At 38.2% G+C, this 27,806-nt stretch overlaps 1 protein-coding gene and 1 non-coding gene across 3 annotated transcripts in view; both read left to right on the forward strand.

Annotated features, from left to right (window-relative positions):
* The window catches only part of TOX (thymocyte selection associated high mobility group box), a 309,501-nt gene extending 295,628 nt beyond the window's left edge, over positions 1–13,873 (forward strand). For both annotated transcript variants that reach the window (XM_004047066.5, XM_055349684.2), the window contains exons 7-9: positions 3,566–3,952; positions 11,013–11,164; positions 11,499–13,873. In XM_004047066.5, coding sequence (XP_004047114.3) covers positions 3,566–3,952; positions 11,013–11,164; positions 11,499–11,535 — 576 coding nt within the window. In that variant the 3' untranslated portion in view covers positions 11,536–13,873. The remainder of the gene's footprint in view (positions 1–3,565; positions 3,953–11,012; positions 11,165–11,498) is intronic.
* Positions 4,738–4,878, forward strand: LOC115935744 (U4 spliceosomal RNA). The gene has a single exon (XR_004071350.1). It is a non-coding gene; the product is annotated as a U4 spliceosomal RNA (small nuclear RNA).
* Positions 13,874–27,806: the final 13,933 nt, after the last annotated feature.

Here is a 27,806-nt window from a genome sequence, read left to right on the forward strand (position 1 = left end):
GAAACAAATGCAAATTACTTAGTATGTATGAGAAAATAGTTCTAATTTCTGAATGATAGGTATAGAAGTCTTCATATGCAATATAATTGATTAGCAAAATTGTGGCCTTGCTTTCACAGTTAAATTGGGAAAAAATGACAGTAAGAGTACATTATGATTTCTATGTATTTTCATTTAATCACATTATGAATTTATGGCAGTTTGCCACTGAAAATGAACTTATTCTACCTATCTTCCAGAACAATAAAATAACTGTAATTAATAGATGGTCTATTGTACTAGACTGCTTAATAATTAATGAAAAGCGAAGCCAGAAGCACGTTTTTCCTCATCTGAATGAGTGGACCATTACATAAAGATACAAATTCCCAAAGTACGGGTGAGACTGAACTAGCTGCCCTGCTACCGCCATTCCCCCAAGACCAGTGAGGCATAAAGGGCAGTGTATCTAACCAAAGGACAGAGCGGAAAGCTGTAATTTCTCATCACTTCAGGAAGGGTTTGGCTCCTGCCGAGAGCAGAGAAGAGCATGAGGAAGGTCAATCTAATACTCTGTGGCTTTTCCAAGCCTTCAGATCCTTCCTCACTCCATGGGAAGAGGAACGGTGTGTCTGGTCAAGAGGGCAAGTCAGCAAGGGCAATGGTGGCTGCCTGGAGGATTGCTCAAGAATAGTCATTCACTCCTTAGAAAACATAATTGTGTTTTTATGTGTTTTGCACTGTGGTAGATGCGTGGGCTACAGAAATTCAAGTCCCTACCATCAAAAAAAGATGCCCTTTTGGAGGAATCAGGACATCTTTGTGAAAAGAGACTACAGGAAAATAACTTATATTGGAGCACCTGCCATGTTCAGGCACAAGGCTGGATACATTATTTCTGTTGTCACAGTCAATGATTAGAAAATAAAGGGAAAATATATATAACTTTCCCAAATTCTCCCTCCCTCTATGTTAAAAATTATGTTTCAAGTGTTGTCTGAATCATTATCTTTGGAACTCTATTTACTTTGAGTTTGCCAATAGTTATTCTTGTGATTAAAAGTTACTACTCTTTCAAAGTAGGTTGAGGGGGACTGGTCTTTGTGTGCTTTGATATGGAGGACATAAACGACAAATAACTGGCTAGATAGAGAAAATGTTTTGTGTTTAATTATCCATGAAAAAAGAGAGCTTTACAAGGCTGGTAATAAAGTATCTCAAATTAGGTTGCTATCTGTTCACTTCTGTAAATCTGTACATCTATTCCATCTCTACCTCTGCTTATCTATCATCTCTCTATATGATGGACCACATACAATTATTTAAATAGTAGAATTCAGGAAAATTAAATTCATTGTTTATTTTGAATTCGATATTTTTATTTCTTTAGCCAAAACTTACCTCATTATCTAGTAATAAGTTATATACAGAAATTAAAAATGAAAACATTTTTACAGTTACACATATTTTCTACTTTTGATCATACAAGAATGTGAGTGACTTGTATTATTTTTAAATTAAAAACAACAACTATAAAGCAAAAAATAAAGATGCACCAGTATGTATCCATTTTTATAAATATGATTTCTTTCTGGTATGAAGTCAACACAGTCTGTGACTAAATATGAAACTAGCCCTTCTGCAATAGGCTAAAAAGAGGGAATTCAAACATACCGAACACTTTTCCAGATTACTTAAACACACAGACTTAACACATAATCTTTCTGGCATATACGGAATAATTTTTGAGGCATATGAATTGCAGTACATGTTATTCTGATGTGGAAGTAGTCACTGTTTACACAGGCTCGATTAACCCATTTGACCTTTTCCTTGAATTGTTAACTATTTTGCACATCAACAATAAGAATTTTTAAATGGAAGCCAAAAAAAATCTACTTAAAACTTGTTTTTTTTTTTAATGAAAAGCACCTTTTAGGAGCTACATTTAATAAAGCTTCTTTGATCTAAAACCTCCCCTTAAAATTTTTTCATGAACAGTTTTTGATGTTTTTAATGTTAATACTGAAGACAGGGAGTCTAAATGTTTGTTCCTATTTCAGAAAGCTGCATCAACAGTGTGACACAGGGGAAAATGTCAGAATGAGAGGACTCTCCAAAGGGGCTGGAATTATTTCAGTACACCTTACTTTATACTGTGCGTGGAGTATTCAGAGTCTCACAGGACCCCAGGTTTCCATGGTTTGGCATACTTTTACAGGTGTCAGATGTGTCCTTTCTATAATGACAGAACGTGGGGCTGATCGTCCACCCACCTCAGCCTGTCCCCGTCCCCCCGGGAGTCAGCAGACATACGCAGCATCATTCTTACTGTGGTTTTCATGAAACTTGACTGCATTATTGAAGACAAATGAGTTGTGTTGCTAACCGTAATGTAAGCTGCCTGGTGATAATGAAGCTACCCGGCTTGAGTTTCACGCTGTCGTGCGTGATGAACCCGTTTCTCTAAGGGCCTGTCAGTGGGTTGCCCGGTGGTGCATTGAGCAGAAGGACCCCGAGAGCCCTCATGGCACAGTTCTCCCTGCAGTGCAGAAAGTAGTAAGAAACTCACTTTGACTTGAAAGCTGAATAAGCATGACATTGAGATTGCAGAGTAAAAGCATATATGCGTCCTCAAGACCTTGTTTTGACAAAGTGATTTTTTTTCTCCAATCCATTTTATCACTTTTTTTCCTTCCAGTTGGTTGTACCTGCTACCTTTGGTTGTTTTATCAGTCTCTTCCTCTCAGGAAATGTAGGAGGTAGGTTCAGGCCCATGAGGAATTGCCACGGGGTTAATTCTTGATTCTTTTCAGCCTTTACCGAAATGTTCAGTTTTAAAATCAATTAAAATATTATTAGGAAATGATCATATGAAGGTATGGAAAAAAATAGGGCAAAATTATATTAATTTATGATGGAGTCTAAAATTTCTAAGAGAGATTATTTTTATCTACTTCATTATGGAGGACAATTCATCACCAACTTCATTTTAAAACTCAGGATAAGTTCTGCAGTTACTTTGAAGAGTATATTAATGTAGTTTTATATGACTTCAGAAAGGTATTTTAGAACTCTGTTCTCCCATATCCATTTCCATCAACCAGCTTTGTTTTCTTTGTGCAAATATCTAGGCCAAGTCTCCTTGAGAATATAAAAAAGGAAAAATTAAAAACTAAACCTATAATCTATAGAAGAACTCCAGAACTGATTTGCTTTGAAAGTAATCTTCACGTGTGTTTCCCATTTGGGCATTCACGGCATCTGCCTTCTCCCGTCCCCCCCGCTCCACAAACCCATCTTGTCACCCTCGTTTGGATGATGAGAAAAGTCACCGAGTTAAAAACATTTAGGCAAAGGAACAAAATGTCATTGCAGATTGTTTTCAATTTCCTAAAACGGATAGAAGCTGTCTTCTATAAATCACATTACAAATAATGGTGAAGAAATTCTTAGATCAGAGAGTCCGGGATAGTCATGGGTATGGATTCCAGGGAAGGTGCTTTAATAAACTCACAAAGCGTCATACCTCGAATCAACACTCGTGTATCAGCCTCCCAACTCTGCTCATTTATTTCCTCAACAGAGCTACAGTGAACCTGTTGACGTGAAGACATCTCAACCTCCTCAGCTGATCAATTCGAAGCCGTCGGTGTTCCATGGGCCCAGCCAGGCCCACTCGGCCCTGTACCTAAGTTCCCACTATCACCAACAACCGGGAATGAATCCTCACCTAACCGCCATGCATCCTAGTCTCCCCAGGAACATAGCCCCCAAGCCGAATAACCAAATGCCAGTGACTGTCTCTATAGCAAACATGGCTGTGTCCCCTCCTCCTCCCCTCCAGATCAGCCCGCCTCTTCACCAGCATCTCAACATGCAGCAGCACCAGCCGCTCACCATGCAGCAACCCCTTGGGAACCAGCTCCCCATGCAGGTCCAGTCTGCCTTACACTCACCCACCATGCAGCAAGTAAGTGCAATGGCTCTGGACTTAGAGTGTGCACCCCTATTCTGAAGTGTGGTGGTGGAGGTGGGGGGAGCTGTTTATCCAGGACAGGATTGGGGATATGTGTTTTCTATCCTTCTATTTAAGTCAAGAGAGCACTAAAGATATTCAACAAATATCTGCTTTCTGTAAAATGTAATTTACAAGTGGTGAGTTCGTGTGGCATTATGCCATCACAATTGACAGTCACTTCTTTTCATAATCACTGGTTTCTTTCCCATGATATCCATTTTGCTTCATGTTTCTAATCATTCTTCTTGTTTTCTGTTTCTTGAGTAAAGTACATTTGTTATTTTAAGATACCAAGTGCTGCCGAATCTCTTTGGAACAGAGAATTCTACAACTTTTTAAAAAATATTGTTTGGAGATGAGAAAGTCTTGACTGGTATGCCTCTTGAGTCCAATAAATGCTGAAAAATGAAATCAGGTCCAACACCAAACCTGGTGGAACCCTGAAAGTCCTAAGAACTGAACATTTTAACCAGAGTTTTATTTAAAAATGGATATCTGGCTTCTGCATAAATTGAAAAACACAGGCTGTTTGGAAGCCTCCCTACCCACTCCCTGATTATTGAAACCATTTGTGTGCAATTTTAGCTTAACTTTTCTTTGAAATCAAATATTGCTTTTGGATTTTGGTGTTATTTTAAAATTTGAAAATTAGGCTCAAACAATATAAACTAAACTGAACAGAAGGCATCCTGAAATCCTAAAACTATTTTTTAAATTTTATTTTAAAAAATAAAAGCAGCTTTGCGCAGTGGCAGTATCATAGCCAATAAAGTTTATCTGAGATGTGATTATTGCCAGTTGAAAGCTTCTCCCACTACCCTGCCATGACAACTTGCAGTATAATTGACACTGGCAATCTTTTATAGTCTCTATGGAGACTGAATATAATTTTAAAAAAAATAAATAAAAGTAAAAACTACAAATCACATTAAATGCAGGTATCACTTATATACTCCAATTACTCTATTGTTCTCCAAGCTATAAGGATATAAGGCAAACACAGCTTTCCTATAGAATTGATGTCTACCTCTCTGTGGAATTTGAATCTTTAGTTGGACTGTGATCGAAATGAAGCGGAAGGAGAGGCAGAAAAAGAAATCAAATATACATAGTCCCCAATTCATTATTATTATTACTACTATTATTATTGACAGGATTTTTGAGAGCTCACAGTAACAAGCCCAATGCTTTTAATACACCACCTCTTCTTTAATTCTCAGAAAACTTATAGTGTGGGTATGAGCATTATCTTCATTTAGAGGAAGACACTGAGGCTTGGCAGAGTTAAGTCATGTGCTCATAAGGTCAGAGCTGGAATTCAAACCCAGGTCTGTTCAAAGCTCAGAGGCTGGATTCTAAAATGCTAGGCTTGCTGCGTCTCATTCACCGTCGTTCTTGTAGACTCTTAACTCTTTCATATGAGAAAACCTGTATCTCCTAAGAATTCAAAGGATCTTTAAATTCTGGTTACTTCTCAAATCAAAGTCGTTATGAAGAACAAAGGGATTTATCTTCTTACTGAAGTCTTTCTTGGTCCCTAAGCCAAAGATACTGTTAAAGCTATGATGATTTTCTTATCTGCATCCAACAGACAGTTGTTGATTCACTGGGGAAGAAGAGTACGTAGAAAGCCACTTCCCACCACCCTGCCTTGTCTTAAGAGGCATATGACCAAGTTATATTCTGAGGGTCAAATTCCCACTCTTCCCATCAGACATCACCTTCAATTAAAGGGACATAGTTGGGTATCCATGCATCTTAATGAACCAGTAGCGTTTGTATGAAGAATTAATGGTTTGGAGGATGCCACCCTTGGTTGGGTAATTGACCCCTGTTTGAGGGTGCTGCCTAGCTAAGGACCCATGTTTTGCTTACAGTGCTATAGTTGGGGGCTGTTTCTTCCTGAAGGAAAAAAACCAAAAGTTCAGTTTCCTCACCATGCTGCAGGCTGGAGCTGTGTGCAGAGATCTTTTTTTCTGATTTATCAATCAGAGATGATTACTTTTTCTACTTATGCTAACACAAACACCTTGGATGATGTGGCCATGATCCTGAATAGTTTTCAAATATTTCAGATTTACATAAGACCACATGTAAAAATCCGAGAGATTTGTCTTTCCATATAGAATCTTAACTGTATAAGAAAAAATAGAACAGATTACATTGGACAAGTTATTCATCATCCTTTAAGTCAGTTCTGTTACTGTATCCCAAAAAGTATGCTTGCTGAGATGGGAAGACCTGATTACAATTTACCCAAATGGCATAAGCCCAAAATGGAGAGTAAATCGCTCCAAAGACTACATTGACTAAGAACTCTTTTAACAATGCCTTGATCATGGTAAGTAGTCAAAATAATTGTTGAGTAGTGAACAAATAAACAAACAAATGAGCAGTAAAAGTGTTTCACTGTTAGAAGGATTTAAAGATCAGGTAGTAGAATTTCAATTTCAATTCCTTGGAAGTTTTTAAAAATGTAATTGATTCGAAAAATTTTAATTGAACCCCTAACATGTGGTAGGCACTATCTAGGCTCTGGAAATTGAGTGATGAGTGAGAACAAGTCATGAGACCCCTGCCCCGTGGAGTTGGCAGGGGAGGGATGGCAGTGGTGATATGATAAACAAATAACGAAGGTCCCCTGAAAAAAATAAAACTGGAAGACAGAATTCCAGACTTTCAGGGTGCATGCAGGAAGGACAGAGCCTTTAGCTAGGATGGACAAGGAAGGCCCTTCTCAAGGGCTGGCACAGTGACCTGAAGGATGAGAAGAGGAAGCACGCTTTAAATACTGGAAAGTGGGAAGGGTGTGGAGGACGTTCCCACAGACAGCAGCAGCCAGGAAAGGGGACTCTAGCTGGGAGAGCCAATCTGGGGAGGAGCATGGCCTGTCCAGGAGATCGGAAGGAGGCCAGTGGGAAGCAGGGGAATAAAGAGAGAGGTAGGGGCAAGGTCAGAGTCAAGGGCAGGGAACTGGCGTGGGATCCTGCAGGTGAAGGGGACTGGTATCCCCAGAGAACTGATAATCCTAAAATCAGGATCAAAAAGGGAGTCCACCAGCCCTCCACGTTATCACTTCATTTATTGCCACCGCCACAGTCTGTTGGGGCCCACATCCGAGTCATCAGTTAGTCTTCAGCTTGTAGATGCAGACCTGAGTTGTGGATAAAATCTGACCTGATTCATCATTCAAAACACCTTTGTGCTGAAGATGTTTGCTTCCTCATGTGGGAGCCATGTGGACATATCCAAACACTAGACAGAGAGAGAGAAAGAGAGACAGAGAGAGAAGAAAGTTAACAGCAACTGTCTTTTTAAAATAGTGTCTCATATTCCAATATTACTTTAGCTATTTTATTATCCTTTTGAAAATGAATGTATCCTACAAAAATGATTGTGTAGTCCACCAGGAATAATAGTTTCATTTTTTTCTAGAATAATGTTTTATACACTGAAACCGTGGACCTGCTTTTTTTTTGTCCAGTTTTCTTCCTTTTCTTCTGCTCATGAGATTGTCGAATGAGGTCAAGAGAAAAAAATCATTAATATCTGTCAACTTCCTTTATAACCTTAAGAAAAAATCTTTGTATGATATCACACAGACAGATTTTCAATTTCCTTGTGTAATAAACAGCTGCTTTAGGATTTGGGTGTAATTTAAAGGTTTAAAAAAAATCACATTGAGATTGATGAATAAATCAGTTGTGAAGACAAAAACATTGATGCCTGTTGAAAATACCTCTCCAGACAGGCAGGAAATGAAATTAGTTCCCAGTAAAGTGTGGATATGAGGATCACTGTTTGGTTGTGCTGCAGGCTTTTTCGGACTTGCTCTGGTGGCACAACAAAACCGCGAGGGCTGCAGAAATCTAATTAAAGAGCAAATGTCCCTTCTGACATCAAATTAATCTTTATCATGTTTCCTATTTTTATTTCAATCTGGCACCAGAAAATGAAATTTAAAATTCCAGGCATGCTACAAAACAGTTGGTGATTTTTCTCCTGAGTATTAAAATGCAAAATATTCAGTCTTGTTTAATTAGACTACTAAGCAAACGTTTTTTCAAAAAATGTGTATCATCATGTTGTTTCATATTTACACCAATAATCAATATTTACTGAGTGCTACATTTGACCTCAGCGTCTCTTTTTATAGTGTTCAGAGGAATGTGTCATTTTCTAAATTGAAAGAAAGTAAAATAATGTGAAATAATATTACTTCAGGCTTTGCTTGTGTTTTTCTCGGTCCTTGTTTTGATATTAGTGATCTTAAAATAGACATTGAAGTTAGCTGAAGTTTAAATCTTTGAACTTTGTAGCTAACACATAATTTTGGTTTTGTAAACTGAAGTCACTCATTTAATCTTAAACTAATAATGTTTTCTTACAACCTGAGAACTATTTTCATTGGATGGGGGGAAAAAATGGAGGTTTCTGTGGTCTTTGTGTGGGGAAGGGCAGCGAAAGGGGGTGGGTGTTCTCGTGTGGTTGCTGGGTTTATTTATTTGTGCTTGTGTTTTGCTTTTTCATATGTTTCCACGCCGTCAACTAAGTCAATATATTCTCGACTACTTCTTTTTTGAGACTTTTTTCCTTTTAGGTTACATTTTGTCAACTGTGTAAAACTCCAATATGGAGACTGAGCATGGTAGCTCACTCGTGTAATCCCAGCACTTTGGGAGGCCACGGTGGGAGGATCGCTTTAACCCAGGAATTGGAAATGAGCCTGGGAAATATGGCGAAACTATGTCTCTACAACACATACACACACACCAAAAAAAATTTAGCAAGGCATAATGGCAGCACCTGTAGTCCCAGCTACTTGGGAGGTTGAGGTGGAAGGATCGCTTGAGCCCAGGAGGTCGAGACTGCAGTGAGCCGAGATGGTGCCATTGCACTCCAGCCTGGGTGACAGAGCAAGAGCCTGTCTCAAAAACAAAACAAAACAAAAATCCAATATGGAGAACTTTACACTGAAAAGATAGCAGCTGGTGACAATGGCTCATGCCCATAATCCCAGCACTTTGGGAGACCAAGGTAAGAGGATCGCTTGAGCCCCAGAGTTCAAGATCAGCCTGGGCAACATTGCAAGTCTCCATCTCTACAATAAATAAATAAATAAATTTAAATTAGCCAGGCATAGTGACACACACCTGTAGTTCTAGCTACCTGGAAGGCCAAGGCATAAGGGTTGCATTAGTCTAGGAGTTTGAGGCTGCAGTGAGCTGTGATCATGCCACTGCACTCCCTTCTGGGTGACAGAGCAAGACCCGGTCTCTAACAACAACAAAAAGATAGGAAATCCCTGACATTTAATCATTTATATGCCCTGCGCCTTTCCAACAGTAGCATCAAACAGTCTGCAATAAACTTTACTTAGGAAAAACATGATTTATTGAGCCACTATTATGGGCTAGGCCCTGAGAATACCCAGTAAGTATTTGAAACACTCTCTGATCTCAAGATGCTTACAGCAGCCTTGTGATGAGGCTGAATAAAGGAAGCCAAGACAAGGCTCCTCTCAAGAGTTTTCTCCTGCCCTTCGCCCAGCATCGAACTAGACACTAGGGAAATATTTTGGAAGATATTTACAGCTTAAGGAACAGGTCACATCTACACAGACAAACTTATTTTCCGTAAACAAGCTGTGAATTTCTTTTAGTCTGTGTGAGATCAAGTAACCAATCTGGTTGAATTGTCCATTTTTCAGTGATTTGTCTCCAGTCATTCAGAGTTTTGTCTTTGTCCACAGCTTGTGTGGGAATCAGTGGTGATGTTGGCTTGAAGTCTTTATCATTTGAATAGGAAATAAACTTAATATCTAAAACTGAATAATGAGAAATGAGAATATTTGGTAATAGGTGCCTTCAAGTCTTTACACGAGGGACACTCAAACATGAATAAAAGTCTAAGGAGGTATCCCTAGTTAAAAATCAATCCTCCTGTCATCCTGCTGAGTTCTTTAAAAGTGAAAATTCAACAATATTATGCCTTCAAAAGCTTTCTCCAAGTAAATAGAGAATGGTTTGTTTTTTAATCTCTTGATTTCTTAGTGGTTAAAAATCATGGATGGAATCTGCTTCGGAGACAACCGTGAGATTAATTAAGTTGCCTTTTTGGTCATTTCCAGAAAAACTTGCTTATGTTGATCTTGAATTCACCAGAGAAGCTAAAAATAAATCTTAGTATAGAATGCTTTTTGTTTACCAGATATAGCTATACACTTCAGAGATTCTGTCCTTGAATTTTTAATAGCTTCGCTAGGATTAAAAGTCAACACTTCACCATGCCAGTGTATTAGAAGAATCTTCCTGAAGTCTGATTATTGTTTGCCAGTTAATAGACTTTTCAATTAAAAAATATTTGCTCTGTCGTACACTTTTCCCTCCCCGTGTTTTCCAATGGCAAGTCGTTTTGAATCTCTTTTCCCTGTATTAGTCCAACAACTGTTAAAAAGCTTTGGTAGAAATTTTTTAGCTGAGAGAGAAATACAAATAAAAGAAGAAGCAGATGGTCCCTTTGTGACTGAATGAAGAAAAAGAGGTTTGAGAACAATATGTGAATAGGTGTAGTCTAATAAAACACTCAGCCACCTGCTGCCTGAATCCTTCAAAAAAGATTCTGTTGCATATTCTGGGGATTAACTATTAATGTATCCTTAGGTTTGATAGAAAACATAAACTTCGAGGGGTTTAGGCCCTCTTCTCCCTTTGTTTTGATTGAGTTGGCTCCTCTATATTTGAAATTGTTTCTCAATTCAATTTATTTGCTCAAGGGTATAATTAAAGGTTTTCTGACACATGGCTAAATGAAGGAAAGGTAAGAAGAATGGACTTGTGGGCATTTCTTTTCTACCTTTGTTTTAAATTTTCTGGGCTCTTCCGACAGGCTTGCCCTTGCAGAGACAGAAGCAAGAGGCCTAGTATGTCTGCAAAGAATGAATAAATATTTAGGTGCTTTTCTTCTTAAAATGCATTTTGATCCTTATTTGCGGACTTGCTTTCCCTTTCAGGGATTTACTCTTCAACCCGACTATCAGACTATTATCAATCCTACATCTACAGCTGCACAAGTTGTCACCCAGGCAATGGAGTATGTGCGTTCGGGGTGCAGAAATCCTCCCCCACAGCCGGTGGACTGGAATAACGACTACTGCAGTAGTGGGTAAGAGGCCGGTCATCGCCACCTGGTGGTGGACAGCGCTCATAGCATGCATATCGTCCCTAGTTGATCTTTTTCTTGCTTCCAAAAACATGATCCGGGATAGTTTCACGTTCATGAAGGTAGAAGACACCAGAAATTGTTAAGCAGTCTTCTAGCTCTTCCAAGAATAAATGCCTTTAGCTCACTTCTCACTTCAGATGTAGGTTAACTAATTGCAGTTTCCCAGTGAACAGCTCAAGCTGGAGCAAATAATTCAAAGACATCCATCCCCCGATTGTCACCTGTAGCACAGGTTGTCCTGTAACAAGGAACTGTCTTTTTTCTCTTCCTACAGGGGCATGCAGAGGGACAAAGCACTGTACCTTACTTGAGAATCTGAACACCTCTTCTTTCCACTGAGGAATTCAGGGAAGTGTTTTCACCATGGATTGCTTTGTACAGTCAAGGCAGTTCTCCATTTTATTAGAAAATACAAGTTGCTAAGCACTTAGGACCATTTGAGCTTGTGGGTCACCCACTCTGGAAGAAATAGTCATGCTTCTTTATTATTTTTTTAATCCTTTATGGACATTGTTTTTCTTCTTCCCTGAAGGAAATTTGGACCATTCAGATTTTATGTTGGTTTTTTGCTGTGAAGTGCTGCGCTCTAGTAACTGCCTTAGCAACTGTAGATGTCTCGGATAAAAGTCCTGGATTTTCCATTGGTTTTCATAATGGGTGTTTATATGAAACTACTAAAGACTTTTTAAATGGCTTGATGTAGCAGTCATAGCAAGTTTGTAAATAGCATCTATGTTACACTCTCCTAGAGTATAAAATGTGAATGTTTTTGTAGCTAAATTGTAATTGAAACTGGCTCATTCCAGTTTATTGATTTCACAATAGGGGTTAAATTGGCAAACATTCATATTTTTACTTCATTTTTAAAACAACTGACTAATAGTTCTATATTTTCAAAATATTTGAAAATAAAAAGTATTCCCAAGTGATTTTAATTTAAAAACAAATTGGCTTTGTCTCAGTGATCAGACAAAAAGAAACTAGTATTAAGGGAAGCGCAAACACATTTATTTTGTACTGCAGAAAAATTGCTTTTTTGTATCACTTTTTGTGTAATGGTTAGTAAATGTCATTTAAGTCCTTTTATGTATAAAACTGCCAAATGCTTACCTGGTATTTTATTAGATGCAGAAACAGATTGGAAAAAGCTAAATTATAACAACTTTTACATATGGCTCTGTCTTATTGTTTCTTCATACTGTGTCTGTATTTAATCTTTTTTTATGGAACCTGTTGCGCCTATTTATGAAATAATAAATATAGGTGTTTGTAAGTAAATTTGTTAGTATTTGAAAGAGGTTTCTTTGATGTTTTAACTTTTGCTGGCAAAAAAAAAATTCACGCTTGGTGTGAATACTTTATTATTTAGTTTTTACAGTAACATGAATAAAGCCAAACCTGCTTTTCATTTAGCAGCAAATTAAAGTAACCAGTCCTTATTTCTGCATTTCTTTGGTTGATGCAAACAAAAAACTATTATATTTAAGAACTTTATTTCTTCATACAACATAACAGAATTGCCCTCCAAGTCACACAAGCTCCAAGACTAAACAAACAGACAGGTCCTCTATCTTAAAAAGGTTACTTCTTGGTTCTCAGCTGGTTCTAGTCAATTCTGAACCACCACCCCCTGCCCCCCCCAAAAAAGTAAAAGTCAAACCAAACTTCCTCAAGCTGCATGCTTTTCACAAAATCCAGAAAGCATTTAAGAATTGAACTAGGGGCTGGAAGAAGTGAAAGGGAAGCATCTAAAAATGAAAGGTGGGTAACCAGATAGCAAAAGAAAAGGGAAAGCCATCCAAATTTGAAAGCTATTGATAGAAATTGAGATTCTTGCTGTCTTTTGTGCCTCTACAAGCTACTACTCATTCCAGAATTCCTGGGTCTTCCAAGAGAATTCTTAAGGTACCAGAGATTTGCTAGGGAACCAAAAGTGCTTGAGAATCTGCCTGAGGGCTTGCATAGCTTTCACATTAAAAAAAGAAAAAGCTAGCAGATTACTCCTTTTTAGGGGATCATATCAAGAAAGTTAGTCTGGTTGGAAACCAAGAGAATGGCTGATGTCTCTTTCTTGGAATATGTGAAATAAATTTAGCAGTTTAACTAAATACAAATATATGCATTGTGTAATCCACTCAGAATTAAACAGACAAAAGGTATGCTTGCTTTGGAATGATTTTAGGCATTGTACAACCTTGAATCACTTGAGCATGTAATAACTAATAAATAATGCAGATCCATGTGATTATTAAAATGACTGTAGCTGAGAGCTCTAATTTTCCTGTCTTGAAACTGTATAAGAACTCATGTGATTAAGTTCACAGTTTATTGTTTGTCTGTTTAGTATTTTAGAAATATACCAGCACTACTAATTAACTAATGTCTTTTATTTATTATATTATGATAAAGTAAAAATTTCACTTGCATTAAGTCTAAACTGAGAAGGTAATTACTGGGAGGAGAATGAGCAGCTTTGACTTTGACAGGCGGTTTGTGCAGGAAAGCACAGTGCCGTGTTGTTTACAGCTTTTCTAGAGCAGCTGTGCGACCAGGGTAGAGAGTGTTGAAATTCAATACCAAATACAGTAAAAACACATGTAAATAAAAGAAAACACATCATCAATAAAACTGTTATTATGCGTGACCGTATTCTATTTGGTGATCCATCAGTCTCTAAAAAGCAAGCCTAGTCAGATGAGAAATCCCAAATAAATTTTATGGTGGAAGTGATCGGGCAGAGTGGGGGTTAATGGCCGCCATGGCCACAAATGTTCTTTCCTGAAACTCTGAGAATGCCCTCTCACTAACCTGAGGCTCTAGTATAGTGAGCTGTTGCCTAGGAAATCCCCATCTTTCAGAAAGCCAGAATCCACCCTGGGCACAGTAGCCCAGCGGCTTGGAGCTTGTAGCTGAGAGGAACAGTGGGGGTGCACACCGAGTTCTCTGCTGAAGCACTCCAAAGATTTCCAGCACCATCAGTAAAGTCATTCTGAGAGATAACAGCAACACTGTGGAACGACAGATTTCTTCACCAACACACCAAAACCAAAATTATAGCTGATTAGAAAAAGAAAAAATTGCGAGAGTGTGTAGGAGTGGGTTGAGTTGTGTCTCTAACATAATCGAGAAATGATTAAGAAAGAATAATTCAAAAATCCTGATTCCCATTCAAATGTGACCTAGTTGATAAGGCAAAATGAGTCAAATAATGACTTCCAGTTAGTCAAATTAGTGAACATAGCCAAGGATGAAGTTGGTCTCTGTGATTATTTTTATTATTTGTGTTAAACGCAAAGAGGCCTGTCTGCATGGACCACAAGCAGTCCATAGGAAGCCGTGGCCACCAAAGCAATACAGTCAACCCTCGAACAATGCAGGGGTCGGGGCACCAACTCCTCCCCACACCCACGCAGTTGAAAATGCCCATGCAACTTTGACCCCCACAAAACTTAACTACTAATAGCCTATTGTTGAGGAGAAGCCTTACTGATAACATAATCAGTTGAGTGACACATATTTTCTATGTTTTATGTATTATATACTGTATTCTTAAAGTAAGCTGGAGAAAAGAAAATGTTATTAAGAAAATCATAAAGAAGAGAAATAAGTGTTATTGACTAGTGTCAATAAGTGGAAGTGGATTATCATAAAGGTCTTCATCCTCTTCTTCATATTGTATAGGCTGAGGAGGAGGAGGAAGAAGGGGGTTAGTCTCGCTGTCTCAGATGTGGCAGAGACGAAAGAAAATTTGCACATAAGTGGACTTGCTTGCTTCAAACATTGTTAATCAAGGGTCAACGTATACTCTGGCTCGGATTCATTACTAAGATATTTCTTAAACTTATGAATGCATGACTTAAAATTAGTACATCAACAACCAATCCCTTTTCTGTGGATCTCTTGCCCTTTGCAAAAGAGTTGTCCCACTCGTTGGAAAAGTGATTAGATTGAACCATATGAAACTGCTAATATTTGACCTGTTTTATCTACGGAATGGTAATTTCATATGATTCAACCAAAAGGTGTGGGAATTAGAGACAATGGGGTTTTGACTATAACTTGATGTGTAATTTCAAATGGAATTAGAAGTACTTTACAAAGTCCTGGGAGAAAATGCTCAAAGGAATAATCAATTATGTTTGTTTACAAGGTACCCCACTTAGAATGAGTCCTAGACAGGTATGTTATATTAAACAAGGAATATTGTAAATTACCAGTAAATCCCAATAGAAATTTATATTTCTTTGTTATAGTAAAAAATTCATATGAACATTTGTAATAAATAGGTTATCTGCTGGAACAGAAAGTTTTTGTTAAACTAGACGTCCTCATGTTTATCCGTTAAATAGAGATTTGACCTACATTTTCTTATTCCACTCATAATTGTCATTTTCTTTTTTTTTATTTCTTTCTTTTTTTTTTTCTGGAGACAGGAGCTCACTGTGTCACCCAGGCTGGAGTGCAGTGGCACAATCTTGGCTCACCACAACCTCTACCTCCCGGGCTCAACCAATCTTCCCACCTCAGCCTCCCAAGTAGCTGGGACCACAGGTGCATGCCAACACGCCTGGCTAATTTTTTTCTATATTTTGCAGTGACAGGATTTTGCCATGTTGCCCAGGCTGGTCTTGAACTCCTGGGCTCAAGCGATCCACGTGCCTCAACCTCCCAAAAGTGCTGGGATTACAAGCATGAGCCACCGTGTCCAGCCATAATTGTCATTTTCAAGGAAGGATAGAAACAGAAAATTCATCTCTTTTGCTGATTATTAAATATTAAAATAGTGGCAAGGCAAGGTGAAAAATTCGTATCATGAGTTTAACCTCTAAATCTAAGTCACCCTTCCACTTAATGGTTGAATTCATGTGAGTCACCCCATGGTAAAAATCTCTTTGTCTGCCTGAAATTCAACAATTTCCTTATCTCCAAAACAACTTGGAATGTCATAGCACACAGTAGGTGCACAAAAAATGCAATGATACAAAGAAAGATCAATAAAACATCATCAATTATCCTCAACAGGAATTGTATGGTGTTTTCTTGATGATTTAAAGGCTCTTTAAACATAGATGGGAATTGAATATTACAGGCAAGCACTAGGAGTGAAGATGCAAATGTTTCATTAAAAACCTAGGGTTACAAAAAGATTGAAAGAATTTCAAAATGAGTTATGCCATATTTTTTTGGCCTACATAGTTGAACAAGAGCTTTTCTATTTGTGACAAAAGTAAAAGATCTAATACACACTAGTCTCACCAAGAAAATAAGAAGGGAGAAAAGAGGTGCTAGACATGTAGGGTGTCAAACACAAGAGAGAACATTCAGGAGACAAGTTTCATGGATTCTAAATTAAACTATTGATGAACAGGATACTGAATTTCTTTTTCTAATTACCAAGTGTTAGTATGACTTGGTGAAGCAAGGAAAAGACTGTATTTCCTGGTTCTATTTTTTAGGATTTTCAAAGGCGATTTCTCTACTTTTATTTGGAACCATTTCCCAGTGTGGAAAACCTTTCCTAACAAAAAAAAAAAGTCTCCAAATCTGTACACAAGACCATTGCTTGGAGAAAGGGGATGGGGAGCCCCCTAACCTCACCAACCACGGAGGAGGAAGGCTGGGAGCCGCGGGAGGAAGAGGTAACTTCAAACCCAAGTTAGACACACTTGGCAATCTACGTGTACACAGAGAGATTAGACTTTGCCTTCTCATTTCATACTTAGCCAAACATCTTGTCATTTGTATCCAGCATCAGCCTGCAATGTAGTAGATGAGAAGAAGTGAAGATGAAGTTCTTGTTCCCGGATGAGAGACAACTGAGAACAATGACCTGTCATATTTCAGCACGGTCAGAGTTGCGCCTAATTAATGAAGCCCACCAGCAGGAATCATTTCACATTTTATTAACAGCTTGCTAGCAAAGACATTTGAAAGTGAAATTTTATTCACACTGACATGAGGCCAGAAGAAAAGAACAGTGACTAGAAAATAAAATGGAAAGACTTACGATACTACAGAGAAAACAAAAATACCTTTCTAAAGAAAGAGTATGAACTAAACTACAGTATTTTAAAGTCTGGAGCGTCCCTGTTTGACAATTGTATGTTTACAATAAGCCCAAACATAATTGCTCTGATAGGCTGTCAGGGAAAAGATTAATTTGGCAAAGATTAGTATTGACTTGCTGTTTATTAAGGCTTTTAAACAGCTGTATCTGGCAGCATTCCTGTAAGTGGCTGTCATATCTGAAAATCAGCCTCACACCCTGGTGCTCGCCAGCTGTTCCTAAACAATCTTCTACCACTCTGAATGTCTTTCTCCAGGCCAAACAGCAAAAGCAAACTATTGCCAAATGAGCTTTTTTCTCCTCCTGTCACTTACTTCTGGTGGGGGTAGGGAGCTTCTGAATGCTGAAATGTCAGCTCAGGGCTGATGGCTTAGCTGATAAGAGGTGCCGGAAGCCAGTAGGTGGTTTTGGGTGCTAGATGAATATATTCCCCACATAGAGAGCGGTAGCGGTAGCACTGTTAGTCACCTCACACAGACAAAAAAACCACAGCTTGCAACTGTTGTAGGCAAAATGTTTTAAAGACAGTTAGAAAGTGATGATCAAAGGTTTAAAGCCATCAGAATTCCAAAATTAATGTTTTGTTTCTTCAGGCCAGGCACATGCCATATCTGCCATATAGCTAGGAAAAGACCCCACAGTGGGATGCTGAGAAGTTCAGTAGTGGCCATTCATCTTTAGCGTTGGAACTGGGATTTCTCCCAAGAACTCTGAAGGAGGACAAGCCACTTACTTGGTAAAGCATGCACCTTGCTTTTTGATTCAGTGGAAACCCGTAGAATAAAACAGATTTGGATGTTTTGAAGTCTGTCAAACACAAGGCAGATTGAGTTTTGTACTGGAATAAGACCTGGTAGTTTCAAATCCAAGTATAGTCAGAAAAGCAATGGAAAGAATAACATTCCAATGGAATTAAACATCAGACTACAAAGGGCCCAGTGTCGTGGTGAAAGTCACATTAACCTTTCCAATATGACTGCTTTTGGGGGGATTAATCTCAGCCTTTTTGCATTGCATCAGGCAGGACTAAGTTGTCAGAGCAGATGCAAAAGGACATTGTCATCTCTTAACCCTTTCTCTGCCGGCACTTTCCATTACACTCTAAGGCATGGGGTTGGGGGAAGGAGGGAGGTGGCTTAGAAGCTAAGCTGTCTACAAGGACATTTCAAGCAGGTGTTTACCAATGTTTAACTTTTAAATAACTTCATTTTGGTGTCTCTGCTGTTGATGCACTCTGATGCTTGACATTTGAATCAGGATCAAATCCAGCCAGATTCCAAGGTACAGACAAATGAGCCATCCGCTCATCCCTGAATATGTCACTTTCCACCATGAGCACCCTAAAGCTGTCTCTCCAGTCCTTTCCACATATCACAACGGGGGGTGGTAGTGGGATGAGAAATAACACTAATTCAGCACTTACAATCAGAGAAATAAAGTGACTATAGACATTGAGAACACAAGAAAGGTGTGCGTTTGCCTCAGCCCCACTGAGTCTGGCTCTGAAGCCCAGTCTGTGGGCAAAGAAAAATCAAGAGGACAGAATTTACTTAAAAATTAATCTGTGACCATAAGTCATTGAGTGTTCTAAGTTCTAAAATAGCTCTGGGCTTAAGGGCACTGTGGTCATTTTCTAGGGCAAGAACTCTCTCTGCAGAGGCCTGCTCACACTGAGAAATTAGGCCAAGTGCCAGATTGTACAGAAATACACCCTCTTACTTGCTCCAAAGGCACCTCAGACCTTACAGCAAAGCAAGAGTTCTATCACTGGATTTAAAGCACACTGTTGCTAATCAAATTACAAGACTACAGCTTCAACCTTTAATCCCAAAAATACTCAATACTGCTTTAAATAGAATCAAAGAAAGGCCAGGGTAGGGGCAGGGAAAAAAATCCCTTACATGTATTCCTGTCATGCTTTGTAGGACAGCATGTGGCACACTTACTCTTCATAGCTCTTTTATAAGTTTGGTTGCTTCCCATTGGCCTGTAATTATTTGATTATTCAGACAAGTTAACTAAGTGTGGGAGATGAAGGGGTATACCAATTCCAAGACTGAATCTGATAAAGCCAATGAATTAAGTGAGGGGTCCTCGACAAACTGTTGGGACCCCACTATGATTACCCAAAAACCAACGAAGTTATCCCCATTGCTTGTGGTCCATGGGTAAAGTCCCTCCAGAAACCTAACGTCTTGGTATAATGCACAGACATGTAGAAATTGTCCTGTATAAAAGCAGCCTGTACTTTTATCTTACTAGATTTGCCTTTGCGAGGACTATCTGGTTTCTCTAGCCTGAGGAAAATCCTCAGAATTCATCTCTCTACAAATTTGGAACCAATTCTGGGGTATTTCATATTTTACTTTGTTTTTGTTTTTTATCAAGATAGACCCACAGAAACCTAAATCTGGTCTTAGCAAGAGTTTCATACATGAACAAAAGAAAGAACAATGTGTCTAAATGAAACTACAATTTCCGGGTACTATTACAAAATACTTACACCTACAAAGCCATTCTAGCTGTTGAGTTGGGTCATTTTTAACATCTGGTTTCATGATGTGGTTTCAGGAGACCAACATAACAGAAGTGACAGTCCTTTATAGTACTAAGTCTCTGGGAGTTTAGGTCCCCCTCTCTCTTTCTGTCTCTCCTCCTTTCTTTCCTTACTTCCAGGAGAATCTGTTACTTTATACTACCTATTGGTTTACTGAAATGATTCTGGTCTTGTGTTTTCAGAACATTTACCTTCGACTTCTGGACAGCTGGAAAAGCCAGACTGCCTGCAACCAGAGCAAGTTGGCCTGCAGCTTCCCTTTGCTGATCACTTTGTTAATTCCCATAGAGATAGAAAGAGGTCCCATTTTTTTCTCCGCCCCTTCTCCTTTCTAATGTAGAGCAATCAGAAGTCTCTAAGGACTTTTCTATATGACTTCCCATTTCACACCGTAGATGGTTTAGATAAAAACTATTAATTTTATTTATTCAAACAGCTTCATTTCACCAAAATGAGCCTATTTTTAGCATTTTGCCTCAAGGTTTGTTTTCACATTTTTGAAGATGTGAAAGAGTTTTGCTGACGTCTCAGGTTTTAATGATCATAATTTCTGCCACCCAACAAGCTTTTGGACTACAGTGGAGCTGATGAGTCTTTTTAGAGGGAGTTTACTTTTTAAAAAATGTCATTAGTATTGCTTTACAAATTTGGTTTATGTATGTTTTCATACAACATTTGAGGGTTTGCATTTTTTCGTGAGGTTAGTTTTGATCACTTCAATTTCAGAATAAGTCCTGTATATGCTCTGTCAAACATAATGATGTCAGCTCTCTATCTTGGTTTTATTCTTATGTCGTTACTTTGCAGAATATTTCTATTTGGACAACATACCATACTGGAAAAAAAATCTCTTCAGAGACTCCACTTTCAAAGAAAGAAACTACAAACAAACAAGTCAAAACTTTATCCACTTTTGGTTGTTGTACAGGGTCAATGTAAACTGCTTGCTAGATGTTACCTGTGTTAACATAAGAAGAAAAAAATCTGCTAAGTTACTTAAAATTAAAATGGCAGGCGGAAGCATATAATAATAGTCTAGTGACCCAAACGAGAACGATAGCGTGGTGTGAAAACTTGACTAATTGCTGAAAACATAGATGATGAAACTATCCAACTTTGCTTTGAACTCCAATCTTCCCCCCACCCTTCCTTATCTCTATGGGAATATTTCTTACTGCTTTCCCCAGAGATATCACATGTGCCTGTGCCTGTGGGCTCAATGAGGAGGGAGAGGAAAAGATTCACACCCTAATTGTTTTCCCTTCAGTTATTCAGTAGCCCTCAAGATCTCCCATTCCTTCACAGACTTGAAAGGCACTAGGTATTGATGTTATGTATTATAGAATCAACCTAGAGCATGTCAGCATCCAAGTCTGACTTTTCTAATGACTAGATTTCCAATTAGCTCTTTAATTGTTTCTTTAACTTATCCAGATATAGGCATAACCATCCATCCCCAGTGGAATGACACAAACTCACTTTCACAGGCTGCGTATAGTGTAGCGAACATGCATGAATCTGAAAGTGGCATAGAAGAATCATAATCTATGCTGTATTTCTCAAACTTCAGTGCATTAAAAGTAGATTTCCAGGCTCCGTTCCCAGATAGTCCGATGCAGTTAGTCTATAGGTATGACCTGGCATTTGCATTTTTAGAGCTACCCTAAACTATTTTGATGTCAGTGGCCATAGAATAATTAATAAATGGATGGCAAGTGGATCTTGCCTTCAACTTTAAGTCTCCAAGACTCTTTGTTGTCAATGGCCAGGTTTAATGCCAACTTGAGGATTTAGCTCCTGATCATGAAAAGACACCCAGCTAATAAAGCCCTAGGTTATCTGATTAAAGCTATTCAACAGTTTGTTTGACTTACAAAAGAAGGTCTCTAGAGGCAGATTGGTCAGAATCAGTTCAGGGCTCCACAATGCTATCTTTCTCATCACCCTAAATGTGTAGACAATCATTGTCATCTTTGTTGTCTCTTATAGTATTCTAGGACAGAAGAAGCAGGAAGAGCAAAGAGGAAAAATGAAAAGAAGCAATGCCTGTCAAGATCCACAAACTTTCTCAGAAATCTCCAACAGACTTCTACATATGTCTCATTGACCAAAAATATCTCACATGTTCATCCCTAGCTGCTCATGGCCCTTTGAATAAAACCAAGGATCTATTGACAAAGACTGGGAGAGTAGATATTTGCAATATTAGCAGTGTCTACCACACCAACTTCCAGTCATTCAACTAAGGTCTTTTCTACCATACCACCACTGGCTTTGCTCTTGAAAATTATCTGCAACGATCCCTAATTGCCAATTTCATATGAGTTGTATTCTGTATTATCTTCCTAGATTTCTCTGCTACTTTTGACCATACTGAAACTCTCCCCAAAACCTCTCTCTGAAGTCTTACCTCTTCTAAATACTAAACCATAGTTCCACTGACCACAGACAGACAACTCTTATTCTGTGCCTAATAAATAATTGACATTAAAAGAGTTGCCTAAACCAAATTTATAACCTTCCAGTAAAGACTTGTTCCTCTTCCCAAACTCCCTTTCTTGGAGAATGGCATGCTGACCTACTTAGCCTTCCAAGTTAGGATTCTTCATATCCTCCACCCTTCCCTCCTTTCATCCCACACACAGATAGGACCATTGTGTTTAATGATGCTAAATCCTCATTAGTCATCAAATTTTTCTGAATTACTTTTCATCCATTTCTCCCAAACAAAATTAGTTCCATTTCTCTACATTCTCCCCTGGAACACCACAACAGTGACCTACGTTGTCAGAGTTTACAGACAGATGTTAGTCTTTTCTTAAAAACCCAGATGAAATATAATAATGCCTTCATTTTTAAAACTCTTGTGGCTCCTCCATTGCTTATGGATTAAAATTCAAACAGCTGAGCCTGGTGTATACAACCACACAAAATCTGGCACCAGTTTACCTTACTTGCTACTGCTTCTCAATTTTCCTTCCAAGATTCTGAAATTTGGCAACCCAGTTCCTTGTCAATTCCAAACACATTAGACTATTAGGCTCCACACCTTGTGATTATTATTTCCGCTGCTTCTTTTGAAGACTTCTCATGTTCTCACTAAATTTAACATTCCTTTTTCAATATTTCCACAGTACTCCGTTTCACACTTGGAGGAAAAATTTTTTAAGTATTATAAGTATTTACTTGTATGTTTATTTCCAGGACTAGATTAAGAGGTATTTAGATCCTATTCAACTTTGTGATCCTGCCACACTTATAAGAACAGTGCCAGGTAAACATGTGTATAATAAATGTTGAATGAATAAATAGTGCATTTTATTTTTCCAGACAAAATCTCACAAGCAGAAGATTGTCCCCTAGAACAAGAGATATAGAAAATCATCATCCTATGGATTACTTTCCCAAAAGTAATGAGGAGACCAAGTTTCTTTTACAATCACAACTGCTTTCTAAAGGGAATGGCCTTATTAACAGAAAGTTTTGTTTTGTTTGGTTTGGTTTGGTTTGGTTTGGTTTTGTCCTGCAGAATGTTCTAATGGAATCACATAGGCAAAGATGAACCAGGAACTGTGCTTAGGGTGAGAGCTAGAAAGAGCTGAATTCCTCGGAAGGAAGGAAGGAAGGAAGGAAGGAAGGAAGGAAGGAAGGAAGGAGGGAGGGAGGGAGGGAGGGAGGGAGGGAAGGGAGGGAGGGAGGGAAGGAGGAAGGAAGGGAGGGAGGAGAGGAGATGGATAATTTTGAGTTTCAGGAGATATTTTACATAAAAAGGAGGGAGGAAGAGAAATGAAAAAGGAAGAGATTTGAAACAGCAAGTACCATGAGTCCAGGGGCTCTGGGAGTGATGAAGCAGCCATCAACTGCTGGGCTTTTAGGTGGCTTTTAGGTATATCCCCTCAGGATGAGATCACACGGGTGTCAAGGAAAAACAAAAAGGAGTTCATTGCAGCATTAAGCGCAGGTACACTGGTCTTCATTTTACTAGGTATTTTTGTCTGTATAATTTAAATATTTCAAAATTCGATTTTTTCTCAATTTTAATCTCAAATACCTGATGCTTAAAGATATTTAAGTTCAGGAATATTATGTGTGAAATAGTTTGAATTCTGAGATGAAGCACATTGTTGTCCTTCAATCCCTACCTACACTTCTGTTCTCCCATAATTTCATGAAATTCTCTACACACAAGAATTTATAAATGTAACTTTTTTTCTTTTCTCAGTTTTTGCTTTAGGTTCATGGGGTACATGTGCATGTTTGTTACATGAGTAAACTGCGTGTTACCAGAGTTTGGTGATTTTATCACCTAGGTAGTGAGCATAGTACCCAATAGGTAGTTTTTTGACCCTCACCCTCCTCCTCCCACCCTCCCCACTCAAGTAGGCCTCAGTGTCTATTGTTCCCATCTTTGTGCCCATGTGTACTCAATGTTTAGTTCCCACTTATAAGTGAGAACATGCAGTATCTGGGTTTCTTTCTTTCTTAAAGTTATTTCAATAGTTTAGGAGCACGAGTGATTTTTGGTTACATGGATGAATTGTACAGTGGTGAATTTTGAAATTTTAGTGCACCTGTCACCAGAGTAGGGTACATCGTGCCCAATATGTACTTTTTTTAATCCCTCACTTCCTTTCCAGCCTTCCTGCTTCTCTTCCTCCAGTGTTCATTATACCACTCCATAAGCCTTTGTGTACCCATAGCTTAGCTCCCATTTATAAATGAGAACACACAGTATTTGGGTTTTCATTCCTGAGTTACTTCACTTGGAATAAAGGCCCCCAGTTCCATCCAAATTGCTGCAAAAGATATTGCTTTATTTTTTCAGGGCTGAGTAGTATTCCATGGTGTACATATTCCCTGTTTTCTTTGTTCAGTCATCGGTTGATGGGCACTTAGGTTGGTTCCACATCTTTGGTATTGTAAATTGTGCTGCAATAAACATACACATGCAGGTGCCTTTTTAACATAATGACTTCTTTTCCTTTGGATAGATTCACAGTAGTGGATAGAATTGTAGATTTGCTTTTAGTTCTTTGAGAAATCTCCATACTATTTTCCATAGAGGTTGTACTAATTTACATTCCCACCTGCAGTATATGAGTGTTTGCTTTTTTTTTTTTTTTTACCACATCCATTCTAACATCTATTGTTTTTTGACTTTTTAGTAATGGCCATTCTGGCTGGGGTAAGGTGGTATCTCATTGTGATTTTAATTTGCATTTCCCTGATGATTTGTGATGTTGAACTTTTTTTTTTTCTTTTTTTTTTTGGTCATTTGTATATCTTCTTTTGAGAAATGTCTATTCATGTCATTTGCCCACTTTTTAGTGGGATTATTTGTTTTTATTTCTTGCTGATTTGTTTGAGTTCCTTGTAGATTCTGGATATTAGTCTTTTGTCAGATGCATAGTTTGCAAATATTTTCTCCACTCTGTGGGCTGTCTCTTTACTCTAAGGATTATTTCTTTTGCTGTGCAGAAGCTTTTTAGTTCAATGAGGTCCCATTTATTTTTGTTTTTGTTGCATTTGCTTTTGGGGTCTTAATCATAAATCCTTTGCCTAGGCAATGTCCAGAAGAGTTTTCCTAGATTTTCTTCTAGAATTTTTATAGTTTCAGTTTTAATTCACCTTGAGTTGAATTTTGTGTATGGTGAGAGACAGGAATCAGTTTTATTCTCTAAATGTAGTTATCCAGTTTTTCCAGCACCATTCGTTGAATAGGATGTCTTTCCTCAATTTATGTTTTTGTAGGCTTTGTTGAAGATCAGATGGTTGTAAGTATTTGGCTTTATTTCCGGGTTCTCTATTCTGTTCCATTGGTCTGTGTATCCACTTTTATACCAGTATCATGCTGTTTTGGTTACTATAGCCTTGTAGTATAATTTGAAGTTCGTAATGTGATACCTTCAGGTTTTTTTTTTTTTTTTTCCTTAGGATTTCTTTGGCTATTTGGGCTCTTTTTTGGTTCCATATGAATTTGGGGATTTTTTTTCTAATTCTGTGAAAAATGATGTTGATATTTTGATAGGAATTATATTGAATTGGTAGATTGCTTTGAGCAGTATGGTCATTTTCATGATGTTGATTCTTCCCATCCATGAGCATGGAATGTGTTTTCATTTGTTTGTGTCATCTATATGCATGTAATTTTTGTGGATATAATAGGAAAAAGCTAAGTTTCACATCTGGGTCAGCATTATGGGAAACAGTGACAACTTGCATTAAGTGAAAAGTTATTTAAAAACCTACCGAAGTTCAGCAGATGTATGAGACTGAAATGAAAAGCCCATGAGGTATAAGCACCATTCCCTCACCCACTTTCCAAGAACCCACAGGAAACATGGAAAGCACTTTGGATTTCCACAGGACATGGGAAGGGGGCTTTGTGCAGATCTTATCAGGACTTTAGGAACAAGTAAGATTTCAGATGATACACACATATGCTATCAACATTATTGTATTCACTAATAAAGACCTCCACATAATCTTTGGGCAAACATCCAAATATAGTTTTGATCATCAGAGCTCCCTTCTTTTTCTGTTTCTTCCAATAACATTACAATTTTTCCTTTTTATATATTGTGGCTGGGCTGAAGAAGAAAATGACAGGAAGTTTTCCTAGTTATTTTCTGTCCCAAGAAAAGTTTTAGGGTGACTCCAGTAGTCCTTGCTATGTGCTTCACAGCATCCCACATGGGATAAAGGCTTATCTTCACAGAAAGAGAAGGGTGCCAAAAAGAAATGCATACCAAAAGGTGGGGTGACCCCTGACAACCAGCTTAGAACTTTTTACACCATGATTTCTTGGGCATATAATTCTTTTTTCTGTAAGCTGACTTATTCTGAAGCCAGGCATTTGGGGAAAAATAATTTAAATCAGTCATATCAAAACATGTGGGTGAAAATGAAAAGGTAAATCTTTGTAACCAACTAAGGTACCCTCTAGATATACTCCATCTCCAAATCTTTCGCAGAATCCAAGGTTGGTACCAGAGAATGGGAAAGGTTCAGAATGAAGTGAAATACCACAGAATGGGACAGGTTCAGAATAAGGTGAGAATATCTGTTTCACATGTTGTATAGTAATGTTAAGAACTTGCAGTTTTACAGTTTTTAAGCCCTATCAAAAAGTCTCTCTTGAAAATGGCCTCATCACAGTGAATTGATCCAAAAGGCCACATTGGAAGGGCAGGAACCCACACATTCTAGGTGTCTGGGAGGATAGTGAGAAAAGAAAGAAAGAAAATGTCTTGAACATGCCACCAAAGACAGAAAATTCTTAAATTGGAATGGGAGAAATGGTGGTGACTGAAATATTTTATATCTTCACAGCCCTGAGTAATTCAGATAAGAAATCTCCCAGTGAGACTTTTCCGTACCAATGTCAAGCTCAACCTGAGACTTCTCTACTCTCTTCTTCTAAAGCTGCCAGGCAAGGAATTCAAGGGGAGAACAGCAACAGTTAACAGATTTCTTTTCTTTCTTTCTTTTTTTTTTTTTTTTTTTGGCCTTTTCCAGTGCTTTTAATTCTTAAGTGAGTCATTTATTTAACTGAGAATTCAATCTGATGCAGCTGTACAGGAAAATGTTACTTGGAAACCAAAATGATACCAATTGTTTTTAGAGAAGAGTGGCGTTTTCTGTTCATTTCTGAACCTCAGCCAGGAGGGTCACTGGCTGGTATGTTGGGAGGGCCTCTCTGGCCCTTGGATTTTGCTTTTGGTGCATTTGTTAGTTTGTAAATTGGCAGCTTTCTTATTCTGTATTTTAGCTGTGTATTTTAATGAAAAGTGAAAGCTCAAAGAGACTTTGTTGTTTTCACACATTTAAGAGACCCCAGTTTCTCTCTCTCTCTCCCCCTCATATCCCAGTAGGTTAAAATGTCACTTAGAAAAATAAATCTCTCTTTCCTCTTTCAATCATGTGATGGAGAAACTGTTAAATGGCATAATTTTAAG

This window comes from Gorilla gorilla, chromosome 7, assembly GCF_029281585.2.
Source record: "Gorilla gorilla gorilla isolate KB3781 chromosome 7, NHGRI_mGorGor1-v2.1_pri, whole genome shotgun sequence".
NCBI classification, from domain to species: Eukaryota; Metazoa; Chordata; class Mammalia; order Primates; family Hominidae; genus Gorilla; species Gorilla gorilla.